Source organism: Pongo pygmaeus, chromosome 13 (assembly GCF_028885625.2).
Source record: "Pongo pygmaeus isolate AG05252 chromosome 13, NHGRI_mPonPyg2-v2.0_pri, whole genome shotgun sequence".
Classification (NCBI taxonomy): domain Eukaryota; kingdom Metazoa; phylum Chordata; class Mammalia; order Primates; family Hominidae; genus Pongo; species Pongo pygmaeus.
The window spans coordinates 88,273,377-88,297,491 of record NC_072386.2 but is presented as its reverse complement, the minus strand read 5'-3'; the positions used below and the strand labels follow the sequence as shown (position 1 = coordinate 88,297,491).

The window sequence follows — 24,115 nt, the reverse complement described above, 5'->3', positions numbered from 1 at the left end:
GAAAAGCTGAAAATTCTAAAAACCAGAGCATTTCTTCCCCTCCAAAGGATTGCAACTCCTCGCCAGCAACAGAACAAAGCTGGACAGAGAATGATTTTGATGAGTTAACAGAAGTAGGCTTCAGAAGGTTGGTAATAACAAACTTCTCTGAGCTAAAGGAGGATGTTTGAACCCATCGCAAGGAAGCTAAAAACCTTGAAAAAAGATTAGATGAATGGCTAACTAGAATAAACAGTATAGAGAAGACCTTAAATGACCTGATGGAACTGAAAACCATGGCATGAGAACTACGTGATGCATGCACAAGCTTCAATAGCCAATTTGATCAAGTGGAAGAAAGGGTATCAGTGATTGAAGATCAAATGAATGAAATAAAGTGAGAAGTTTAGAGAAAAAAGTAAAAATAAATGAAGAAAGCCTCCAAGAAATATGGGACTATGTGAAAAGACCATATCTACGTTTGATTGGCATACCTGAAAGTGATGGGAAGAATGAAACCAAGTTGGAAAACACTCTTCAGGATATTATCCAGGAGGACTTCCCCAACCTAGCAAGGCAGGCCAACATTCAAATTCAGGAAATACAGAGAACACCACAAAGATACTCCTCGAGAAGAGCAACCCCAAGACACAAAATTGTCAGATTCACCAAGGTTGAAATGAAGGAAAAAATGTTAAGGGCAGCCAGAGAGAAAGGTCGGGTTATCCACAAAGGAAAGCCCATCAGACTAACAGTGGATCTCTCTGCAGAAACTCTACAAGCCAGAAGAGAGTGGGGGCCAATATTCAACATTCTTAAAGAAAAGAATTTTCAACCCAGAGTTTCATATCCAGCCAAACTAAGCTTCATAAGTGAAGGAGAAATAAAATCTTTTACAGACAAGCAAATGCTGAGCGATTTTGTCACCACCAGTCCTGCCTTACAAGAGTTCCTGAAGGAAGCACTAAACATGGAAAGGAACAACCGGTACCAGCCACTGCAAAAACATGCCGAATTGTAAAGACCATCAATGCTAGGAAGAAACTACATCAATTAACAGGCAAAATAACCAGCTAACATCATAATGACAAGATCAAATTCACACATAACAATATTAACCTTAAATGTAAATGGGCTAAATGCCCCAATTAAAAGACACAGACTGGAAAATTGGATAAAGAGTCAAGACCCATCAGCGTGCTGTATTCAGGATACCCATCTCACGTGCAAAGACACACATAGTCTCAAAATAAAGGGATGGAGGAAGATCTACCAAGCAAGCGCAAAAAAAAAAAAAAAAAAAGCAGGGGTTGCAATCCTAGTCTCTGATAAAACAGACTTTAAACCAACAAAGATCAAAAGAGACAAAGAAGGCCATTACATAATGGTAAAGAGATCAATTCAACAAGAAGAGCTAACTATCCTAAATACATATGCATCCAATACAGGAGCACCCAGATTCGTAAAGCAAGTCCTTAGAGACCTACAAAGGGACTTAGACTCCCACACAATAATAATGGGAGACTTTAACACCCCACTGTCAATATTAAACAGATCAACAAGACAGAAGGTTAACAAGGATATCCAGGACTTGAACTCAGCTCTGCACCAAGCAGACCTAATAGACATCTACAGAACTCTCCACTCCAAATCAACAGAATATACATTCTTCTCAGCACCACATCACACTTATTCCAAAATTGACCACATATTTGGAAGTAAAGCACTCCTCAGCAAATGTAAAAGAACAGAAATCACAGCAAACTGTCTCTCAGACCATACTGCAATCAAATTAGAACTCAGGATTAAGAAACTCACTCAAAACTGCACAACTACATGGAAACTGAACAACTTGCTCCTGAATGACTACTGGGTAAATAATGAAATGAATGCAGAAATAAAGATGTTCTTTGAAACCAATGAGAACAAAGATACAACATACCAGAATCTCTGGGACACATTTAAAGCACTGGGAAATTTATAGCACTAAATGCCCACAAGAGAAAGCAGGAAAGATCTAAAATGGACACCCTAACATCACAATTAAAAGAACTAGAGAAGCAAGAGCAAACAAATTCAAAAGCTAGCAGAAGGCAAGAAATAACTAAGATTAGAGCAGAACTGAAGGAGACAGAGACACACACACACACACACACACAACCCTTCAAAAAATCAATGAATCCAGGAGCTATTTTTTTTAAAAGATCAACAAAATTGATAGGCCACTAGCAAGACTAATAAAAGAAAAGAGAGAAGAATCAAATAGATGCAATAAAAAGTGATAAAGGGGATATCACCACTGATCCCACAGAAATACAAACTACCATCAGAGAATACTATAAACACCTCTACACAAATAAACTAGAAAATCTAGAAGAAATGGATGAATTTCTGGACACATACAGCCTCCCAAGATTAAACCAGGAAGAAGTGGAATCTCTGAATAGACCAATAATAGGCTCTGATATTGAGGCAATAATTAATAGCCTACCAACCAAAAAAAGTCCAGGACCAGACGGATTCACAGCCCAGTTATACCAGAGGTACAAAGAGGAGCTGGTACCATTCCTCCTGAAACTATTCCAATCAATAGAAAAAGAGGGAATTCACCCTAACTCATTTTATGAGGTCAGCATCATCCTGATACCAAAGCCTTGCAGAGACACAACAAAAAAAGAGAATTTTAGGCCAATATGGCTGATGAACATCGATGTGAAAATCCTCAATAAAATAGTGGCAAACCGAATCCAGCAGCACATCAAAAAGCTTATCTGCCACGATCAAACTGGCTTCATCCCTGGGATGCAAGGCTGGTTCAACATATGCAAATCAATAAATGTAATCCATCACATAAACAGAACCAGTGACAAAAACCACATGACTATCTCAATAGATGCAGAAAAGGCCTTTGACAAAATTCAACAGCTTCACGCTAAAAACTGTCAATAAAATAGGTATTGATGGGACGTATTTCAAAATAATAAGAGCTATTTATGACAAACCCACAGCCAATATCATACTGAATGGGCAAAAACTGGAAGCATTCCCTTTGAAAACTGGCACAAGACAGGGATGCCCTCTCTCACCACTCCTATTCAACATAGTGTCAGAAGTTCTGGCTAGGGCAATCAGACAAGAGAAAGAAACAAAGGGTATTCAATTAGGAAAAGAGGAAGTCAAATTGTCCCTGTTTGCAGATGACATAATTGTATATTTAGAAAACCCCAAATCTCCTTAAGCTGATAAGCTTAAGCCCCAAATCTCCTTAAGCTGATAAGCAACTTCAGCAAAGTCTCAGGATACAAAATCAATGTGCAAAAATCACAAGCATTCCTATACACCAATAACAGACAAACAGAGAGCCAAATCATGAGTGAACTCCCATTCACAATTGCTACAAAGAGAATAAAATACTTAGGAATCCAACTTACAAGGGATGTGAAGGACCTCTTCAAGGAGAACTACAAACCACTGCTCAGCAAAATAAAAGAGGACACAAACAAACGAAAGAACATTCCATGCTCATGGATAGGAAGAATCAATATTGTGAAAATGGCCATACTGCCCAAGGTAATTTACAGATTCAATGCCCTCCCCATCAAGCTACCAATGACTTTCTTCACAGAATTGGAAAAAAACGACTTTAAAGTTCATATGGAACCAAAAAAGAGCCCGCATTGCCAAGACAATCCTAAGCAAAAAGAACAAAGCTGGAGGTATCATGCTACCTGACTTCAAACTATACTACAAGGCTACAGTAGCCAAAACAGCGTGGCACTGGTACCAAAACAGAGATATAGACCAATGGAACAGAACAGAGGCCTCAGAAATAACACCACACATCTACAACCATCTGATCTTTGACAAACCTGACAAAAACAAGAAATGGGGAAAGGATTCCCTATTTAATAAATGGTGTTGGAAAAACTGGATAGCCATATGTAGAAAGCTGAAACTGGATCCCTTCCTTACATCTTATACAAAAATTAATTCAAGATGGATTAAAGACTTAAATGTTAGACCTGAAACCATAGAAAACCTAGAAGAAAACCTAGGCAATACCATTCAGGAGATAGGCATGGGCAAGGACTTCATGACTAAAACACCAAAAGCAATGGCAACAAAAGCCAAAATAGACAAATCCAATCTAATCAAACTAAAAAGCTTCTGCACAGCACAACTACCATCAGAGTGAACAGGCAACCTACAGAATGGGAGAAAATTTTTGCAATCTACCCATCTGACAAAGAGCTAATATCCAGAATCTACAAAGAACTTAAACAAATTTTCAAGAAACAAACAAACAATCCCATCAAAAAGTGGGCAAAGGATATGAACAGACACTTCTCAAAAGAAGACATTTATGCAGCCAACAGACACATGAAAAAAATGCTCATCATCACTGGTCATCAGAGAAATGCAAATCAAAACCACAATGAGATACCATCTCACACCAGTTAGAATGGCAATCATTAAAAAGTCAGGAAACAACAGATGCTAGAGAGGATGTGGAGAAATAGGAATGCTTTTACACTGTTGGTGGGAGTGTAAATTAGTTCAATGATTGTGGAAGACAGTGTGGCGATTCCTCAAGGATCTAGAACTAAAAATACCATTTAACCCAGTGATCCCATTACTGGGTATATACCCAAAAGATTATAAATCATGTAACTATAAAGAAACATGCACACATATGTTTATTGCAGTACTATTCACCATAGCAGAGACTTTGAAACAACTGAAATGTCCATCAATGATAGACTGGATTAAGAAAATGTGGCACATATACACCATGGAATACTATGCAGCCATAAAAAAAGGATGAGTTCATGTCCTTTGCAGGGAAGTGGATGAAGCTGGAAACTATCATTCTGAGCAAACTATCACAAGGACAAAAAACCAAACACCGCATGTTCTCACTCATAGGTGGGAACTGAACAATGAGAACACTTGGACACAAGGAGGGGAACATCACACACTGGGGCCTGTCTGGGGGTGGGGGCAGGGGGAGGGATAGCATTAGGAGAAATACCCAAGGTAAATGATGAGTTAATGGGTGCAGCAAACCAACATATCACATGTATACCTATGTAACAAACCTGCACGTTGTGCACATGTACCCTAGAACTTAAAGTATTTATATATATGTATATATATGTATGGTAAGATGTGTATATATATATATGGTAAGATGTGCAAAAAAGTTATGTAATATTCACTAGAAAAGAGGCTAAAATCAAGCACGGTTATAGCTCAGAAAGGAGAGACCACATCTAGGCAATTAAAGGGAATAGAACAGAATGGTTAAATCCCTAAACTTTACAGTCGGACAGCCTTAGTTTTGAGCCCTAATTCTGCCACTCATGAGTTTATGTGATCTAGGGATATAACCTCTTTAAACCATGGTTTTGTTATCAGTGAAATGGGGATACTATCAGTTGGAAAAATGAAATGAGATACTGCATATAAAGTGTCAGCTACCCATTATGAGTTTGTAGAGTGACTAAGGTCTCATCATATCATTGTCATCGTTGTCATCATCATCATCATCATTGAAGGCTTTGTGATGAAGGCACTCACTATCTGGATGGGCAGACATACGATAGAAGACTGAACAACCAGAAGTTACGAAGATAGGTACTGTGGGTGTTAGAAAGATTCATGGCAAAACAGGGAAGGCAAGTGGTACTATTTAATGGAAACATTGGGTAGTTCCAGGAAAGTAATGGGAAAGAACATTGGGAAGTTAGACTTAAATGCCAGACTGGGAAATTTAGTCTTTATTCTGCAGGCAATACTGAGGCTTTACAGGATTCTAAACATGGAAGTGACTGGTTCAGAGCCAGCTGTAGCAGGAATATTCTGGATGTTTGTGCAGGATGGACTTGGGAGGGTGAGGGCAGATGAAAGCAGATAGCCACTTAGGGAACTTTTCCAGTGCTTCCAATGAGAAGTTGAGGCCCCTCTCTGGGATGGTGGTATAGGACAGGAAAAGATGGAATGAGCATGTGGGACACTGGGAAGAAAGAACTGGCAGAACTGTATCTAGCTGAATGTGACAGACAAAGTGAAGAGGCAGAGTCAAAGAAAGTTCTGAAGGCTAAGAACTAGATGGCCAGGCATGGTACTACTATTCTAACAGAAATAAAGTACAGGGAGCCTAGTTTTAGGGGGGGAAGATAAATTTGCTTTTGGTTATGCTAAGTTTGAGGTGCAGTGGGACATCCAGCTAATAAGTGATAACCAAGAAACACTTGGAAATGTGATCTTAGAACTCAGACATATTTATTTAGAAGACATCTGCAAAGAGGTAGTAGCTAAAAGTATATAGTTGGATCAACTGTCTTTGGGTAAGAGTATTAACTCAAAAGGATCAGGGACTCTTGGAAAACATCTCCCACACCTAGGGGAGTGAAAGAGAAGCCTGTGAGCAAGGAGGAGGAGAAGGAAGAGAGAGGTGAGGACACCACACCACCAGAGAGGCTCCACACCATCAGAGAGGCCAAAAGTGGAGCACATTTCATGGAGGGTAGGAGTACTCAGAGGAATTATGAGCTGCAGAGAGGTCAAAAAGGAAGAACTGAGAATGGACCACTGGATTTGGCCATTAGGAAATCATTGATGATTTATGACAGAATGAGTGCAAGAAAAAGCTAGATTACAGATGCAAAGCAATGAAATGGTGTAGGGGGAAAAGGAGACACTGAGAATATATTACTAGTTCAAGAAGTTCAGAAATGAAAGGACAGAGAGATAAGGGGGGAGGCTCAAGGTGGGAACAGAATTGCTCTTCCCCAGATAAATGACCATCAGTGTTTATTCAGAGATGTTTGTCTACACTCTAATAGAAGGAGTATTTGTGGGAGGATTCCAGAGGAGGGACTTTGGGACAAACTAGATTGAAAGGCAGGCTACAGCCATTCTAAGTTATAGAACATGTTATCTATATGTGTACAGCAGCATCTGTTTTAGCAGACAGAAGTCATTTATCATGCATCAACAGACTGAGAGAGAGGGGAACAAGAAACTCTCCTTCTCCACTTAGGAAAACAAAGCTTGATCCAGTCTTTGAAAAGTATTTAAAAGCTTTGAAAAAGTATGTCAGCAAGGAAGGAATGCTAAGAAAAACAAGTGTCCATTGTGTTCCCTTCCATGACTTTTCCACCCAAATGCATTTTAGGAAATTGCCCAGGTGCATCATTAGAACACTCTAATATCACTATTAACACTGTCCGGGTTGATGGGACTTATATCTGCAGTGTTTTTCATTTTATAAAAAGCTCTCATGATCTGTTTTATCCTCGCAGAATCCCCATGAGGTATTACCTTTCTCTATTTTACAAGGGAAGAAACTGAGGATCAGAAAGAATTAAGTGATTTTCCCCAAGTTACCCAGCCAGGAAAATGATAGAGCCCTGTAACCCTCATTCTTTTCAGTGTATGCTTTCATATAATACGGTCTTCACAGTGTGGCTCTCTGGCTATGGCATGACAAACCAAAGTGTACCAGGACTCTCATCTCTCTGGTTTTGGAGGTGCTATAATTTTTATCAATATAGCCTTAAATGGCGTTAGCTTTGGGGCACTTTTACCCAGTCTTGTTTTTGACTAAACAGTATCCAGTACATGGCCTGAGCTATTTTTTCCTGTGCTCCCTTTTCACCTCCATCTTAAAGGGCCCTAGGGCAGAAGTTTCAGCAATGTGTTTCCTTCCCTCCTTCATTTGCCCAGTTCAGTCAGGCCTCTGAAATGCATGACCAAATTCTCAGTACTTACACCTGCTCCAGATGGTCAGGAGGCAGGAAAGCAACTCTCTCCCTCAACACCTAGTTTGTTCTAGTAGGAAGAGGGCCAGGCCGGGCTTGGTAGCTCATGCCTGTAATCCTAGCACTTTGGCACACAAAGGCAGGGGTATTGCTTGAGCCCAGGAATTCAAGACCAGCCTGGGCAATGTGTCAAAACCCTATCTCTACAAAAAAAAAAAAAAAAAATACAAAAAATTAGCCAGGCATGGTGGTGTATGCCTGTAGTCCCAGCTACTTGGGAGGCTGAGGGGGGAGGATCACCTGAGCCCAGGGAGGTAGAGGCTGCAGTGAACTGTGATTGTGCCACTGCACTCCAGCCTGGGCAACAGAGTGAGACCCCATCTCAAAAACAAAAAGATAAAAAAAGAAAAAAGAAGGAATTAGAGGGAATTGGAGGCTGAAGGCCCAGCTTCTGGTGCGAACTACCAGTCTCACTCTGTGATCTTAGTTATATCACTCAATGCACTGAGCACCAGTTTCTTGATCAGAAAAATGAGGACAATAATAGCTATGTTATAAGTCTGCTTCAAGGATCCAGTGAAACACTTGTGAAACACTTGCTGGGTTTAATTTTCTGCTATAGCCATCTTGAAATTCTTAGCAATTTTTGAAGGAGAAGCCTTGTGTTTTCATTTTGCACTGGGCCCCCCAAAAATTATATAGCTGGTTTCATCTGCATGCCCTTGGCCAAGTTACTTCACCTCCATAATCTATAATTAATTTAAATGAATTGAATTGTTAGGAAATCAATTGTTAGGAGAATTCTCAATCCTTCCTTTACTTTAGCAAAGTTTGACACAGTGGATTAGTCTCTCCTCCTTGAAACAGTCTTTCCTCTTGGCTTCCGAGACACTATTTTTTCCAGTTTTCCTCTGCCTCACTGGCTGCTCCTTTGCTGTTTTCTCCCTAGCCTGTCAACACATCCAAAATGAAACTCTTGATCATCTCCTCCAAGCCTGCTTCTCCCAATCTTCCTGATCTGTGAATGCTAACTCCACCCTTCCAGTTGTTCACAACAAATCTTTATCTTGATTCTTTATGTCTCACCCCATATACAAGTTATAAGTTAATCCAGAAGCTGACTGTGGCTTCACCACTGCCATCATCCAAACCTTAATCATCTCTCATCTGTATCATGCAATACCATTCTGATTGTTCTTCTTGCTTCCTCTGCCCCTGTCCCACATAGTAGCCAGAATAACTCTTTAAACATATAAGTCAGATCGCATCACTCTTCTGTCCAAAACCATGCCATGACTATCCATCTCACTCAGAGTAGAAATCCTACAAGGGGCAATAATAGGCTTCTTCTCTGATCCCACCTCCTTAACATTCCCCTCCTTAGGCCATTTGCTGGTGCCCCTATACCTGGAATGCCCTCCCAGATATCAGCATGGCATATCTGGCCCCTCACCTCCATCAGTTCTGTTCACCTGTCACCATATCAGTCAATCCTTCTCTGACCACACTATTTAAAATAGCAGCCACCATCAACCTCCTTTTTCTTATCCTATTATGCCCAGCTCAGTTTTCTCCAAAGCACTTATCACCATCTGACACATTATATATTTTATTTATTTCCTTATTGTTTATCTCTCCCCATTAAAATGTAGGTTTCATAAAGGCAGGGACTTTGCTGTTCAATTACTCTATCTCTAACACATAGGACAGTGCTGGGCACGGAATGAATGACAGTAGAAAGAGCTCTGGCACAGATGATGATATTGCTATTATTAAGTCACGGCAGCATCAAGCCCTGAGTGTATAAATTACTGTCCCAGGCTGCATGTTCATGAAGCAGGGGGTGAGGGTGATTATGGGGACTACAGTGAGCCAAGCCTCCCACCAGATCATACTGTGGAGACAGAAAAGTGAATCAGGAGCTGTATCTGCTCTCTAAGGGTTTGTGGCCTAGAGAGAGGTTTATGTATATATGCAAATAACTCTAGAACAAGGCAGCATTTGTCAAAAAATATGTGGACTTTAATGCCTAACACACATTCTGGAAATTCTAGTTAGAGAATTCTAACTAAATTTCTAACTAGAATTTTCTACAGAGAGAAGGGACCATGAACTGTGGCTTGTAAACTTACTGTAGGCTATTTCTGTCTCAAATTCCCGCTCTGGCCTGTTTATCATGCCAGAGACACCTTGCCTGACTTCCAATCTAGTTTGCTCCAAAGTGTCTCTCCACTGGCCTCCTCCACCCAATATTACCTTCAATTTACTGTTAACTTGAAACCCCACCCTCTTACAGTCCCTCCACACTCTGCTTCTAGATACAGGGAACATGGGGCAGGGGTGGAATCGACTTAGGTAGGTTGTAGCAGGATATAAAGAAAGAATCTATTATTTCCTTGCAATACAGATGTACACACTTTCTATGAGCCTACAGGGCACAGGGATCAGGAACTGCACCATCCGTCTCTACAGCACAAGAGGGGGCATTAAGCAAAATTTGCTGAATTGTTGAACTGGGTGTTACAAGCTCTTAGTAAGGATAATTTTATTCAAGAAGTACCTCTGCATCCACTGAAGGTGTCCCAGAGGGATTCTATAATGTTATTTTATTAAACTATCCTAATGTAAGAAACAACCTAATAAGAATTAAAACATATCAAATAAAGGGACCAATATTTAAAAAAACACTATTTTGTAATTTTTAAAGTTACTTTGAGTTATTTAAACCCCATATCTGAAAATCCAAAATTTTCAAGCAAATAATGCCTGCTGTTCCGTGCAGGATTCCTTTGAGTAGGGGCTCCCTGAAGTTACCTGAATTTTTAGATACAGAGATTTACTTAAGAGAAGGACTGGGGAACTGAGAGAGGTAAAGCTAAATATTAGGATTTAGTAATTAAAAACCAAGTTAAATTTTAGTGACAGATACTTGGGTGTTTGTTATATCATTCTCGATACCCTTTAGTGTGTTTGACAGCTTGTTTCTCTAATATATTTACATGATACACACATTTTTATACCCAGGAAAGATCAAGCACACAAAATGATGACCCATCTCTTAATCTGTAAGAGATGTTGCTGGCAATAAGTAATAAAATACTGAGTACAGGTAACTCTCCTCCTCCGTTCTCAGTTTCTTTGTATATAAAATAGGCAGGGACTAGATGATTTTGGGCTCTTCGAGTTCTAATGCCTTAAGACTCCATGGAAGTAGTGGGTATCTATTCATATTACAAAGGTCTTTCTTTATAAAGAATCCTCTTCAGACTTTCTCTTTCTTTAGTGCATTTAAACTATGACTTGCTTTACCAAAATCTGGTTACTGTATTTTTATTGGTAGCTAACATTTATTGACCAAGTTCAATATGCTAGGCACACACAAAATGCCTCATATGGATTACTGGACTTAATAATCCCAGTAACTTTCTGAGGTAGATACCAATATTGTCCCCATGTTATAGATAGGTAAATTGACTCCAAGGCTATCTAACCTGCCTCAGGTCACTGAATTAGGGAATGCCAACACTGGAATTCAAATTCACTTCAATTCAATCTGAATCCAGAACACATATATTAATCCTGCATCTCCAAGACTGGCTTCCTATATCAGGAGGTGCTCAGGGTTTCTTCTTTAGTTGAACCATAGTAGTCTGTGGCTCCTTGTCTTCACAAATGGGGTGACTGCTTGGAGACAGGATGGTTCCTTTGACGACTTCAACTTAATTTCTGGGATATAATGTGGTGATATTTTCATTAAGAAGTAATTTTTCACCTTCCCCTATATGAGTAACAATGGATTTCACTAGTTATCTTGAGTCACTTGTGAACGATTTGGTGAGCAAAAAAGGGTACAAAATTGCTGTGAAATTCTAATTTGGTTCTTTATGTCTATTTCTTATCTAAGTCTAACAGCATACACAGCAAAACTGTACATTATTTTGCAACAGATTAAGGTGAAAAAAGCCACATACAGGAAACCATGTAAGATTAATATATATCACACTTTCTAGAAACTTTTATATCCATTATTTTCACTTTCACAAGAACCGTATGAAGTAGGCAAGACAGGAATTATTTGCCCATTTTGCAAATGCAGAAAGTCACAGAAAAGGGAGGTGACTTGCCCTGGGCCACTGAGCTGGTTGGAGCCTAGATTGTGTTCTTTCTACACTAGGCTACCTCCATCTGTAAAAAGGAACATCGGATCCAGACACTTCCTGGCAGATAGAACCAAAAGAGTGCTGACTAGAGGCTGTGCCATGCCAGGCTGTGGCCAGAGAGTTTCCCTGTATAAATAGCAACCTATGCTAGAGGTTGCTAGCACCAGCCATTTCCTCTGCTCACACCTGTGCAGTGTGATAAAGATAGTAGAATTAGCTTGCAGCTGTGGTCCAACCAGATAAAACTTTTAGGCGGGAAGTCAAGTGACAGGCAAACTTGTGTGTGTGGTTTTTTTTTTTTTTTTTAAGTGTTAGTTGTTTTTGATATTTTAAAAAAGCATCTAGGCTGCTTGTGGAAGTCAGACCAAAATAGCAGGAAGGTATTGCAGCAAGATGGATTTGGGAAAGGACCAATCTCATTTGAAGCACCTTCAGACACCTGACCCTCATCAAGAAGAGAACCATTCTCCAGGTAATGAAAAATACCTTAAGAGCTGGTGGCTGTTGAGAAGAATTCGGGGTATGATAATTTTCTCTTTTGAATGGATCTGGCCAAAAAAAAAAAAAAAGGAAATAAATGAAAGCTAATGAGACTAGTTCATCCAATAATTTCATTCAATGGCTGTGGTAAAACAAGTGGATTCATACATTTCTATGGCAGCACAAATTTGGTCTAACGTTTGGAAAGAGATCTGGCAATAAGTGGTGAGAGCTATAATACTGTTTATTCTTTTGACTCACTAATCTCAGTCCTTGGATCTATCCTAAAGCAACATTTCTCAAAATGTTTTGTGGAACCTTAGGCCTTGAGATACCTTAAGACATTGTTTTAAATTTTTTTTGCTACATGGATCTCTTTGGCATTCTGATGAACCCAGAGACTCCTTCTTTGAATAAAATTTTTAAAGGCATAAAATTAAATATATAAGACTAGAAAGGGAATAATTATATTAAGATACAAATATCAAAATAAAAAATTGTGATATAGTAATATATATGATTATTTATAGATTACAATATCCAGTGGTGGGTCTAATAATAGTACCAAGTCAAATAAATCATAGCCAGTAGGTGATATTTTAAGGTATGTGCAACAACTATAATGTGATATAAAAAATATGTGATTTCTTTGTAGGGACAAAGTCATATACTGAGGGGGAGGGAGAGCATAAGGAAGAATAGATAATAGATGCTGGGCTTAATATCTAGGTGATGGGATGATCTGTGCAGCAAACCACCATGGCACATGTATACCTATGTAACAAACCTGCATATCCTGCACATGAACCCCTGAACTTAAAAGTCGAAAAAAAAGTCATATACTGCCAAAACTACTGTGGTTTGTTACCTACATTTGTAATTGAAGGAACTGTCAATTTTAATTAGAGGTTGGTAAAAATAAAGGTATAATTTTTTCCTATAAAGAACCCTTATCCCAAGAACAAGAGGCACCATGATTCAACGGGCATGCTCTATTCTTTAGAGGTCCCAGTGTGGATTTGTATCACTTCACAGGCTCTAGGAAGCTCTACATCAAAGACTCATTAATTTTTCTCAACCTTAGACGGCAGCAGAAACTTTTTTGATCAAACCCTTAATTTTCCAAAGAACTTGAAGAAACACCATTCTAAGGAAAAAATACCAAAGAAAAGCTATATGCAATGAATATGCTTATTATAATTTGATATACAAGGCAAAGATAACTAGCAACAACCTAAACGCTCAATCCAAGAGGAATGATTGGGAAAATGAGAGTACATCAACTAGACTACGTATCATATTGTCATTAAAATTATCATTATGAAGACTACGTCATGGAAAATAGTTCTAATATAACACTAGGTTAATAAAAAGATAAAATTGTGGTATGCTATTCTTACAACTTTGTGTAATATAAAGACTGGATAGAAGTGAGGAATAAAATGAAAACAAGTTATCATGTTAAAGACAACAAAATATGGCTGCTTTTTTCATTATTTGTACAATATATAAAATCACTTTGAAGAAATTAATAGGTTGGTAGCACACTTATGTACAAACACTATGTAGGAGTAGGTCTCTGACCTTTTCATTCAAAAACATTTGCTGAATGTCTGCTTCCAGGCTTTCTCTGGAGATACAAGGATAAACGAGATGCCGTCCTTGTCCTCAAAAAGCTAGGAGAAAAACCTAGCACAGAGACTCTGCCACTTGGCTACAGGACTTTTGCTGATAGACACCACAGTTCATCACTTTCTCTAATCACTTTCATTTTATTACAGAAGTCATTGGAACCTGGAGTTTGAGAAACAGAGAACGACTTAGAAAAAGAAAAGCTGAAGTGCAAGAAAAGGAAACGTCACAATGGCTATTTGGGTATGGTAGCATCACAAGAGAAAGGGAACTAATATATTTATTGAGGATGTTATGTATCAAGTAGTGCTATGCACTTTACACACTGTATTTTATCTTTCCAACAATCCTGTAAATCAGGCATGGTTATCCCTATTTTACAGAAAAACAGAGACTAAGCCTCCAGTGAGTTACATCTCTTGCCTAAAGTCACACACACAGCTGGTAAAATGGTGGGAACAGAATTTCTTCCCTGGTCTCTTTTAATTAAAGCACTGAGCAACCGAATTATATTGTAGAGAAGCCTGGCGTTTAGCTCCTATGGTAATATAAACATAGAAGCATCCTGTTGGGAGTGGAAAACATCATTGAAGAAGCCTCCAAGATTGTTCTCCAAGCTTTCTATTAGCTAAATCTTTACTGAATGAATATGATTAACTCTCCATGGAATAAGCCAAAACATTCGCTGTAAATGAGTGACAAAGAGTTTAGATAACCTGTATGTTCACCTGTATGTAAATACAGGAAGGGGGTATAATAACATGACTGTAAATTAGGCGGCATCTAATTGCATCCATTTCAAATATGATTGTGACAACTGGGGACTTGCTTGCTTGGAAGGGGAGCCCAAAGAGCCAAAAGTGCAGCATCCATCTAAGCCAAAGTGTCTCCACTTTGGCACTGCTGACACTGGGGGCAGGAGAACTTCCTGTTGTGTGGGGGGCTGGCTTGTGCACTGCAGATGTTTTGTAGCATTTTCTGGCCTCTAGATGCCAACAGCACCTTCCACCCCAGCTGTGACAACAAAATGTCTCCAAGCATTGTCAAATGTCTTCTGGGGTGGGGTTGGGGGAAGACAGGCAAAATCACCCCCAGTTGAGAACCACTAATTTAAGCAAAGCACTCTTCCTAAGAAAGGGCATTTTCCAATCCCCCAAACCCCACTGTGGACTGAGCACTGTCTGTTCTGCTACAACAGATGTTTCTGTAACACCAAGTTCACATACGATTGATAAATAGGAGAATGATGTCAGTATAATGTGGGGGTTGTGTTGGTTCATGATTTTTTCCTAGTCAGAAGAAAGCAGAATAGTGGGAAGAGAATTAAAGCCTTCAGCTGGAAAGAAAAAGCCTTCAGCTTGGTGGTTGTATAAGCAGGATTCTTTTCAGCCGGCATCCAGGGTTCCCTCCCCAGAGAGGCATAACACCAGCCTTGCGCAGCTCTCCATCAAGTGGCAGCTTGCACTTCCCTCCTGTGCCCAACTTAACGGCAACCCCGCTGGCTCAGAGCTCAGGTCTCAGCAGCTTCAAGCCTGCAATTACACTATATTTGCATTTACTATCCCCTGAGGCAGCCTCCAGCCACAGTAAACTGCTTGTCTGGACCATCGAAGTTCTCTCTCCTGGTACCAATTATGGTTTTAGTTAGTGTTAAAATGTTGCAAGGGTTTTGAATCATTTGTCCCAAGCCTATTTGCCTCACCTCCATAACCACTGTAACTTTATAGAGGATGATTTTGCAGAAAGTGAGGTTTTTTAGGAACACGTGTATCATTTTATAGTAGAAATATTTGTATTAGGGTCCTGTGGCAGGTCTATTGAAGATTATCCAATTAGCTCCCAAATTCCATACCCACTAAGCAATCTTCCAACATTACTCGGCTTCCCAAGTACTTATCTACAGAGACAGTGCATTTGTTTGGGAGCCCAGAGCCCAGGTATTCTCCTCCCCTCCCCTCCCCCCTCCCCTCTCCTCCCCTTCCTCTCCCCCATCCCCTCCTCTCTCCTCCCCTCTCCTCTCCTTTTTTCTCTCTCTTTCTCTCTTTCACTCATTCATTCATTCATTCGTTTTGAGACAGAGTCTCACTCTGCTGCCCAGGCTGGAGTGCAGTGGCATGATCTCGGCTCACTGCAACCTCTGCCTCCCAGGTTCAAGTGATTCTCGTGCCTCAGCTCCCAAGTAGCTGGGAATACAGGCACTGGCCACCACGCCCAGCTAGTTTTTGTATTTTTTAGTAAAGATGGGGTTTCACCATGATGGCCAGGCTGGTCTGGAACTCCTGGCTTCAAGTGATTCGCCCACCTTGGCCTCCCAAAGTGCTGGGATTACAGGCATGAGCCACTGTGCCCAGCCAGTCCAGGTATTTTCTACTATGTGACTTTGTATGTCTGTTCATTAAAAAATTGGTCTTTAGGTTTATATGTCAGTCTCCTTAAATATGCTTGATGAGCTCTGCCCCTGATAAATGGAGGTAGTCTCAGTGTGCTAACAGAATCAGGTTTCTGGGCTTGCTAGGCTGAGGGTATTCACTCAAATGGATAACACCTTGGTGAGCCTCTTGGTAGCTGGCTGGACTTGCTCTGGTGATACATCTCTATAACGCTGAGGCCTGTGCCCTCTTTTCTCACTACAACATACCATACAGTGAAACTTTATTAGTTTCAGAGAGAGGCAGCAGAGTGCATGGTTATCAGCCTGGCTGTTAAACCAGAATGACTAGATTCGTAGCCTGGTTCCCCTACTTTGTAGCCAGAGCCCTTGGAAATATTATGGAAAATAAATAATTCTCATTATAAATGAATAGATTGGCACTCTGGCTTACATACTAGTCTCTTTGCATTTAGTCTGTGTGTATCACTTCACTACCCCTGAGCAAACTCATACTCAGGGTTTCTAGACCTGCAATCCAGGCATGGCTCCTTGTCTGTGCAGCCTGCAGGTGGATAATGTATATGGCTTGATTATCAAATACAAGTGTTGGGCAAGTTACTCAACATCTCTGTGTTTCAGTTTTGTCATTTGCAAAATGAAAATAATAACTACTTCATAGACTGATGTGAAGATTATATGAGATAACAAAATAACTAAATTATTTAAACAGTGCCTGACATATACAAGCACTATAAGTGTTTCCTGTATTCGAGTCCTAATTTATATTTGAATAATTCATTCATGTAAGTTATTATATATAATTCTTATAACCACCACATGAAATTGGGCCGATATTATTTAACTCATTTCACTTACAAGGAAACAAAGGCATGTAGAGGTTAAGTGACTTGCCCACAGTCATGAGAGAGTACAGACTAAAGTTTAGGCCACATAGGTATTTTTTGTATTTTTTGAAAAACTACCAGGGAAGACATGGACTATTACATTACTCAGATATCCTCATATAGAGATTTAAATAACAAATTCTTTAGGATTTAATATCTAGGAAAAAATATGTGTTTCCTAAGGAACTTGGATATACTATTAATATCTTTTTCAAAAAATTTATCAGAATTTTATGATTTATCTTGTCACCTTGGTTACTTGTAGTAATAGTTCAAAATGCTGAGGTGCCATAACATAACCATCATCTTTAGATTTCCTTTTTTTTTTTTTTTTTTGAGACAGAGTCTCATTCTGTCACCCAGGCTGGAGTGCAGTGGCATAATCTCAGCTCACTGCAACCTCCACCTCCTGGGTTCAAGTGATTCTCTTGCCTCAGCCTCCCAAGTAGCTGGGATTACAGATGCACACCACCATGCCTGGCTAATTTTCGTATTTTTAGTAGAGACGGGGTTTCACTATGTTGGCCAGGCTGGTCTTGAACTCCTGACCTGGTGCTCCACCTGCCTCGGCCTCCCAGAGTGCTGGGATTACAGGCATGAACCACCGCACCCGGCCTAGATTTCCTTTTTTAAATATAATTTTCAATATTATTTTAGACTGCTCTGTTACATCTATACCTTTTTTTTCTTTTTTTCTATAGCCTCATATTAGAAGTGAACATATATACTTTTTTGATATTGATTTCAAACTGTGTTTGGTGAGGTAATCTTTTAAAAGCACTTTTTTACAACGGAAATTTCAAACATACACAAAAAAATGGAACAGGGTATACTTTTTTTAAATATGCAAGGAATGATGGGCACTATAAAGATGTAAAAAACACTAGTTTTTATCTCCAAAGACTGTCTAAAATGTTTACTAAAAGAAATACAGTTTCTTCAGAAATAACTACAGTATGAGGCAGCCTATGTTCCTTGCCTTTAGCATGGTACACCCAATAAGTCCTATAGGAGTGCTAAGCTGGGAGAGCATTTTAGTCCTGTAGTCTCTTAGAGAAGGCTCCATGGAGTGGGTAGCATGAAACAGAATTTCAGTAGGTTTAGAAAAATGATGTAATGCTTGTTTATAGTACTGCCCCCAGCCCCCAGCCCATCTGTATTAGCCATCTGTATTTGGTTGTATTTGCAGTGCCTAACAATTTGTCACTGGCTGCAATTTCCATGCATATCCTTTCATCTTCTAGATCTTTAATTTATTAATTAGAAATAGGTATAATATGGCCACTCATGCCTATCTACCAGGCTTCTTAACTTCAAGAAGTGTTTTTGCAGCCTTTGACCCCTTACAGTATACCTCATTTGATATATACTATAGCAACTTAGAATTCTTTACACAAAATAATGTATTTGATAATCAAGCCATATACAGCATCCACCTGCAGGCTGCACAGACGAGGAGCTGTGCCAGGATTGCAGGTCTAGAAACTCGATTTGTATGAGTTTACTCAGGGGTAGGGAAGTAACACACACAGACTAAATGCAAAGAGACTAGTGTATAAACCAGAATGCCACTCTATTAATTTGTAATGAGAATTATTTATTTTCCATAACCAAACTTTAAGAATATGCTATAACACACACACGCGCGTGCGCGCGCATTCACTACCCTCACCAAGAAGGCTCCTGGTAAGCAAGGTATCAATGCCACGAAGTCCTGGAGAAACATTCCCTCTCCTAAGAATTGAGAACATCTAGCGCTGCTCCTTCATTTTACAAACAAGGAGATTGAGGCCCAGAGAGATTAAGTGACTAGTTCATGATCCTTGTGCAATGAGGCAGTGGGGGACCTGGCACTGTTATTACAAGCATTTATTTGAATTCTGTAGCATCATTGCTGACACTAATTCTGTTCTTTCTGCAGAGAACAGAAAAAATGCAAGCAGCAGAGAACAGGAAAAGGAAATCAAAGAGGCAGAAAGAGACAACCAAATACAGAATTGAAGGTGAAGCCTCAGTCACAGATAGAAAAGGAAATAGTGGAGAAAGCACTGGCACCTACAGAGAAAAAAACTGAGCCACCTGGGAGCATAACCAAAGTATTTCCTTCAGTAGCCTCCCCGCAAAAAGTTGTGCCTGAGGAACACTTTTCTGAAATATGTCAAGAAAGTAACATACATCAGGAGAATTTTTCTGAGTACCAAGAAATAGCAGTACAAAACCATTCTTCTGAAACATGCCAACATGTGGCTGAACCTGAAGACCTCTCTCCTAAAATGTACCAAGAAATATCTGTACTTCAAGACAATTCTTCCAAAATATGCCAAGACATGGAGGAACCTGAAGACAACTCTTCTAACACATGCCAAGTAATATCTGTAATTCAAGACCATCCTTTCAAAATGTACCAAGATATGGCTACACGAGAAGATCTGGCTCCTAAAATGTGCCAAGAAGCTGCTGTACCCAAAATCCTTCCTTGTCCAACATCTGAAGACACAGCTGATCTTGCAGGACGCTCTCTTCAAGCATATCCAAAACCAGATGTGCCTAAAGGCTATATTCTTGACACAGACCAAAATCCAGCAGAACCAGAGGAATACAATGAAACAGATCAAGGAATAGCTGAGACAGAAGGCTTTTTTTCTAAAATACAAGAAATAGCTGAGCCTAAAGACCTTTCTACAAAAACACACCAAGAATCAGCTGAACCTAAATACCTTCCTCATAAAACATGTAAAGAAATTATTGTGCCTAAAGCCCCCTCTCATAAAACAATCCAAGAAACACCTCATTCTGAAGACTATTCAATTGAAATAAACCAAGAAACACCTGGGTCTGAAAAATATTCACCTGAAACGTATCAAGAAATACCTGGGCTTGAAGAGTATTCATCTGAAGTATACCAAGAAACATCCCAGCTTGAAGAATATTCACCTGAAATATATCAAGAAACACCGGGGCCTGAAGACCTCTCTACTGAGACATATAAAAATAAGGATGTGCCTAAAGAATGCTTTCCAGAACCACACCAAGAAACAGGTGGGCCCCAAGGCCAGGATCCTAAAGCACACCAGGAAGATGCTAAAGATGTTTATACTTTTCCTCAAGGTAAGGGCTGTTTATAGCACCAAGGTAGGTACATCTCCCCCAGAGTAGTGATTTACAACTTTCTCTGACAATCCTGGATTATTCCCGGTTATTTCAATGGATACTATGAATTTCATTGACTAGTTTTAAGTGAACAATATTTTCATGCAACCAATGTCTGTCTTGGTATATTTCAAAGAGTCAAAAAAAATTGAAAATGCAAGCATGTACATTAAGTACTTATTCATACTATCCATCCATTATGAGATGCTATAGTCAGTGAAATGAACCCAATATAGGATGAATTATTGCAAAATATTTAAAAAATTAAGTCTACATTAACAAGAAACTCGATGAATGAAGTTTTTCTAGGAAATTTAATTTGCCTGATAAATGGAAAGCAGGTAAATTCATAGTACGAAGTACTGAGGGAGATACAAAGCTGTAAAATATAATCCTGTTACTAGGGAATTCATTCTTGTAGGATTTATCAGGTTTACCAAAAACCCTTTCTATTTCAAGATTTGTTCCTGAAAAACTTTTTCCTAAGTATAGCAATTTGAAAATAATGTAACCTTTCTTTAATTTCACTTGCCTCAGAGACATAACTGAGAACTTCAGTTCTCTTCATACAATACTGTAGACAGTATAAGAAATGGACTGAGTCTATTAGACCTTAGTTATCCCCAGGAAACTGATTTCTAAAGAAATCCCTTTAGTAGTTTATTTGCTCTTTATCCTAAAAGATGAGTGCAACAAAAACATGGTGCTAGTTAGTTTCCAAGTAATACCAGTTTCGAGGAACTATTTAAAGAAATACATTGCAGCAAAAAGCAGGCATGTGAAGCAGTACATGCACCTGACAGAGTACCCTGCTGGAGAAGCAGCTCTAACCAACACAGCGTCCTGATTCCTAACTGCTTCATTCTAAACCCAGCAAGGTCGATATGGTCAACTAATTAACGCTTATTTTATTTTTGGCTTTGTTTGACCAAATAAATGGGAATATCTATTTTTCCTGATTATAAAAGTAGCAAGTGTTCATTATAATAAAGCAATATGTAAGTGAATATCGAGTAAAAGTCCCCTATAATACCATCTTCTATCTCCAGTTCCCAATCTTAAGGTTGTTTTGTTTCAACAAATGAGACAGTACCCATCCTATTCTGTAACTTGTTTTTGTTTTCATTTACAATATGTATTGGAGGCATCTTTATGATGTCTTTTGTAACAACTGCATAGTACTGTGCTATATGTATATTCAACCAGTCTCTATAAGGATGAACACTCAGGTTACTGCCAAGTTTTACTATTACAACAATGTTCAATGAACATCATTGGGAATAACATTTATTTAGTTAACATTTATCTGATACTTTTCTATGTGCCAGACACCATATTAAATATTTTATGTGGTTTATTTTATTCAATGTTAAAAGCTCAACTGGATAAATAATACTCCCATTCTAAATATAAGGAAATGGAGGCACTGGAGGCTTGTCTGATTATTTCCTTTGAATCAATCCCTAGAAATCGAATTGTTGGGCCAAAGGGTACCCAAATTTAAAGTGTGAATATACAGTCAGTCACACTAGCCTCCAGAAATGTGGTAGCAATTCACACAAGACAGGTGCCTTTTCCCCACACCCTTGTCAGCACTGTACATTATGACATTTTAAAAATCCTTATCTGTCTGCTAGGTTAAAAAATACACTTGATCTTAGCCAAGAGGCTGAGAAGTGATAGGTTAAAAAATAAAATCCACCTAATGGTCTTAATCACCCCCTTTTATAATTAATGTTACTAGACATCTTTTCAGGATTATTATAAATATAATTTTTTAAGAATTGCCTGTTTGAATCCTTGTCCCATTCAACATTTTTTATTTTTTTCTGATTAAAAAAAATCTCTTTAAATAATAGTTTTTAGTATGTATATGTTGCAAGTATTTTTCCAGTTGTCTTTGATTTGGTTTAACTTTGTTTATAGTGGTTTTCGCCATATATAATTTTAATTTTTAGGTATTCAAACCTGCTAGTCTTTTCCTTTATGCTTTCTGGTCTCTGTGTTCGGCTTAGAATCCTAAGATTATTAAAAACACTATTATTTCTATAACTTTATGGTATTTAAAAATTTACCCCATCTGCTGTTTGTTGTTGTGTATGTTGTGAAGCAGTTTTTCTTCCTCCAAATGGAGAGTCAATTGTCCCAATACAATTTATTGAATCTATTTTTTGATTTTATTTGACTTTACAGAAATGAAAGAAAAACCCAAAGAAGAGCCAGAAATACCAGCAATTCTGAATGAGATTCATCCAGAAAATGATGTCTATAGCTATGTTTTGTTTTAACAATGCTCAACCATAAAGTTGTGGTCCAATGGAACATACAGCTTAATAGTTTATGCGTGATTTTCTCAAAATATTGTAAAACTTTTGACAATGCTCACTAACATTATTTTTTCTATTTGTAGACCATATCTGAAAGAAATAACATTTTTTAAGGCTCTACCATATAGACAATATCATGCTAGAGTGTGTGTGTGTGCGTGTGTGTGTGTGTGTATGTGTGTATATGTCGGGGAGAGGATAGTGGTGGGAAGAGACAAATAAAGAAGGGGGGAGGACTGGATAATTGGTTTTCCCCCCTAAGAACATTTATTTAAGTCTTAAGAGCAGATAAGTGACTAAGACTGAACACATACATTTTGGGGAGTATATAGTTTTCTTGTAAATGCTGTTCAATTATTAATGTAACAGTAGCATCAAAATTTTATTCAGGCTTTAGTTGACTGTTTTGGTCAGTTTTAACAATTCTCCTTAAAAGATATTTTGGAGTGATGAATGTAGTTTACTTTTGTGTTTGAATTTTGATTTTCTATGTTTACTTTTTAAATATTGTATTTGTGCAAAATGTACATTAAATCATTATTACATGCTTAACTGTGTGGATACCATCATGCTAAGAATTGCGGAGGTTAGAAGACCTATCTAACATCCCACGGTGGGGTTAATTTGGTTTCATGGGGAAATAAAACAGAAAACAAATAATTACAAAAGAAAATAGTAAGTGCTGGTGCCATTTGAATGGTAGATACAAACAGAGAATGCTCACTTTTTGCTGGAGTGACCTGAAAAAATTACACAGGCATGAAGCCTTGAAAGATGGAAAGTATTTGCATAGATGAGGATAGCAGCATTACTGTGTGTGACAAAGAGAAGGGTGAGTTCAAAACATGTTCAAGAGAACTTCAGGCAAACTACGGTTAATGTAGAGTCCATACGAAATAGTAGTAGGCTTGCATGCTAAAAAACTCATATTACTAGAGCATAGAATATTTTGCTTACTTAACCAAGAAATATATCACTTGTTAAAAATGGGTAATGAAGTCAGATTTTTGTACAATAGAATGGCAATTTTAGTATTTTAGGAATATGATAAATATGGTGATAATGGTAAAGATTAACTGAAAACGACAAGAGACCAGGGCAGGAATAGAAGCTACTCTGGATGGGAAGATGTCTGAAAATTTACCCTGGTATTTTTTGTTTTCAGTTTTCCTTCTGTTATTACAGAGGACTAAGAATATTTTTGCAAATAAAGGTTCATTCAGCAAGAACACACTTGCACAAGCTTTCCATATAGGCACTGTGCTAGGTACTAGCTACATCAAAGAACAAGACAGGGTCACAGTCCCTCAGGCATTCATGGTATAATGAACATGAGAGAGCAGTG

The 24,115-nt window shown here is 38.6% G+C and overlaps 1 protein-coding gene across 4 annotated transcripts; it reads left to right on the top strand.

Moving 5' to 3' along the window:
- The first annotated feature begins 5,497 nt into the window (after positions 1–5,497).
- Positions 5,498–22,771, top strand: HEMGN (hemogen). 4 transcript variants are annotated; one of them, XM_054502903.1, is made up of 6 exons: positions 5,570–5,616; positions 6,387–6,436; positions 12,244–12,377; positions 14,167–14,260; positions 19,215–20,401; positions 22,637–22,771. In XM_054502903.1, the coding sequence occupies exons 3-6, from the start codon at positions 12,299–12,301 to the stop codon at positions 22,729–22,731; spliced, it is 1,455 nt and encodes a 484-aa protein (XP_054358878.1). In that variant the 5' UTR covers positions 5,570–5,616; positions 6,387–6,436; positions 12,244–12,298; the 3' UTR covers positions 22,732–22,771. The 4 variants fall into 4 exon arrangements, with proteins under 4 accessions (XP_054358879.1, XP_054358877.1, XP_054358878.1 ...); XM_054502904.1 differs by lacking the exon at positions 6,387–6,436 and having other exon boundaries at positions 5,498–5,657; XM_054502902.1 differs by lacking the exon at positions 6,387–6,436 and having other exon boundaries at positions 5,522–5,616.
- The last annotated feature ends 1,344 nt before the right edge of the window (positions 22,772–24,115 follow it).

What these genes read in the sequence shown, in the direction of transcription:
- HEMGN (XM_054502904.1), top strand. Translation starts at nt 12,299, where the DNA reads ATGGATTTGGGAAAGGACCAATCTCATTTGAAGCACCTTCAGACACCT. An exon ending in AGAAGAGAACCATTCTCCAG is followed by an intron (nt 12,378 to 14,166) that starts GTAATGAAAAAT and finishes ATTTTATTACAG; the next exon opens with AAGTCATTGGAACCTGGAGT. An exon ending in TGTTTATACTTTTCCTCAAG is followed by an intron (nt 20,402 to 22,636) that starts GTAAGGGCTGTT and finishes TTGACTTTACAG; the next exon opens with AAATGAAAGAAAAACCCAAA.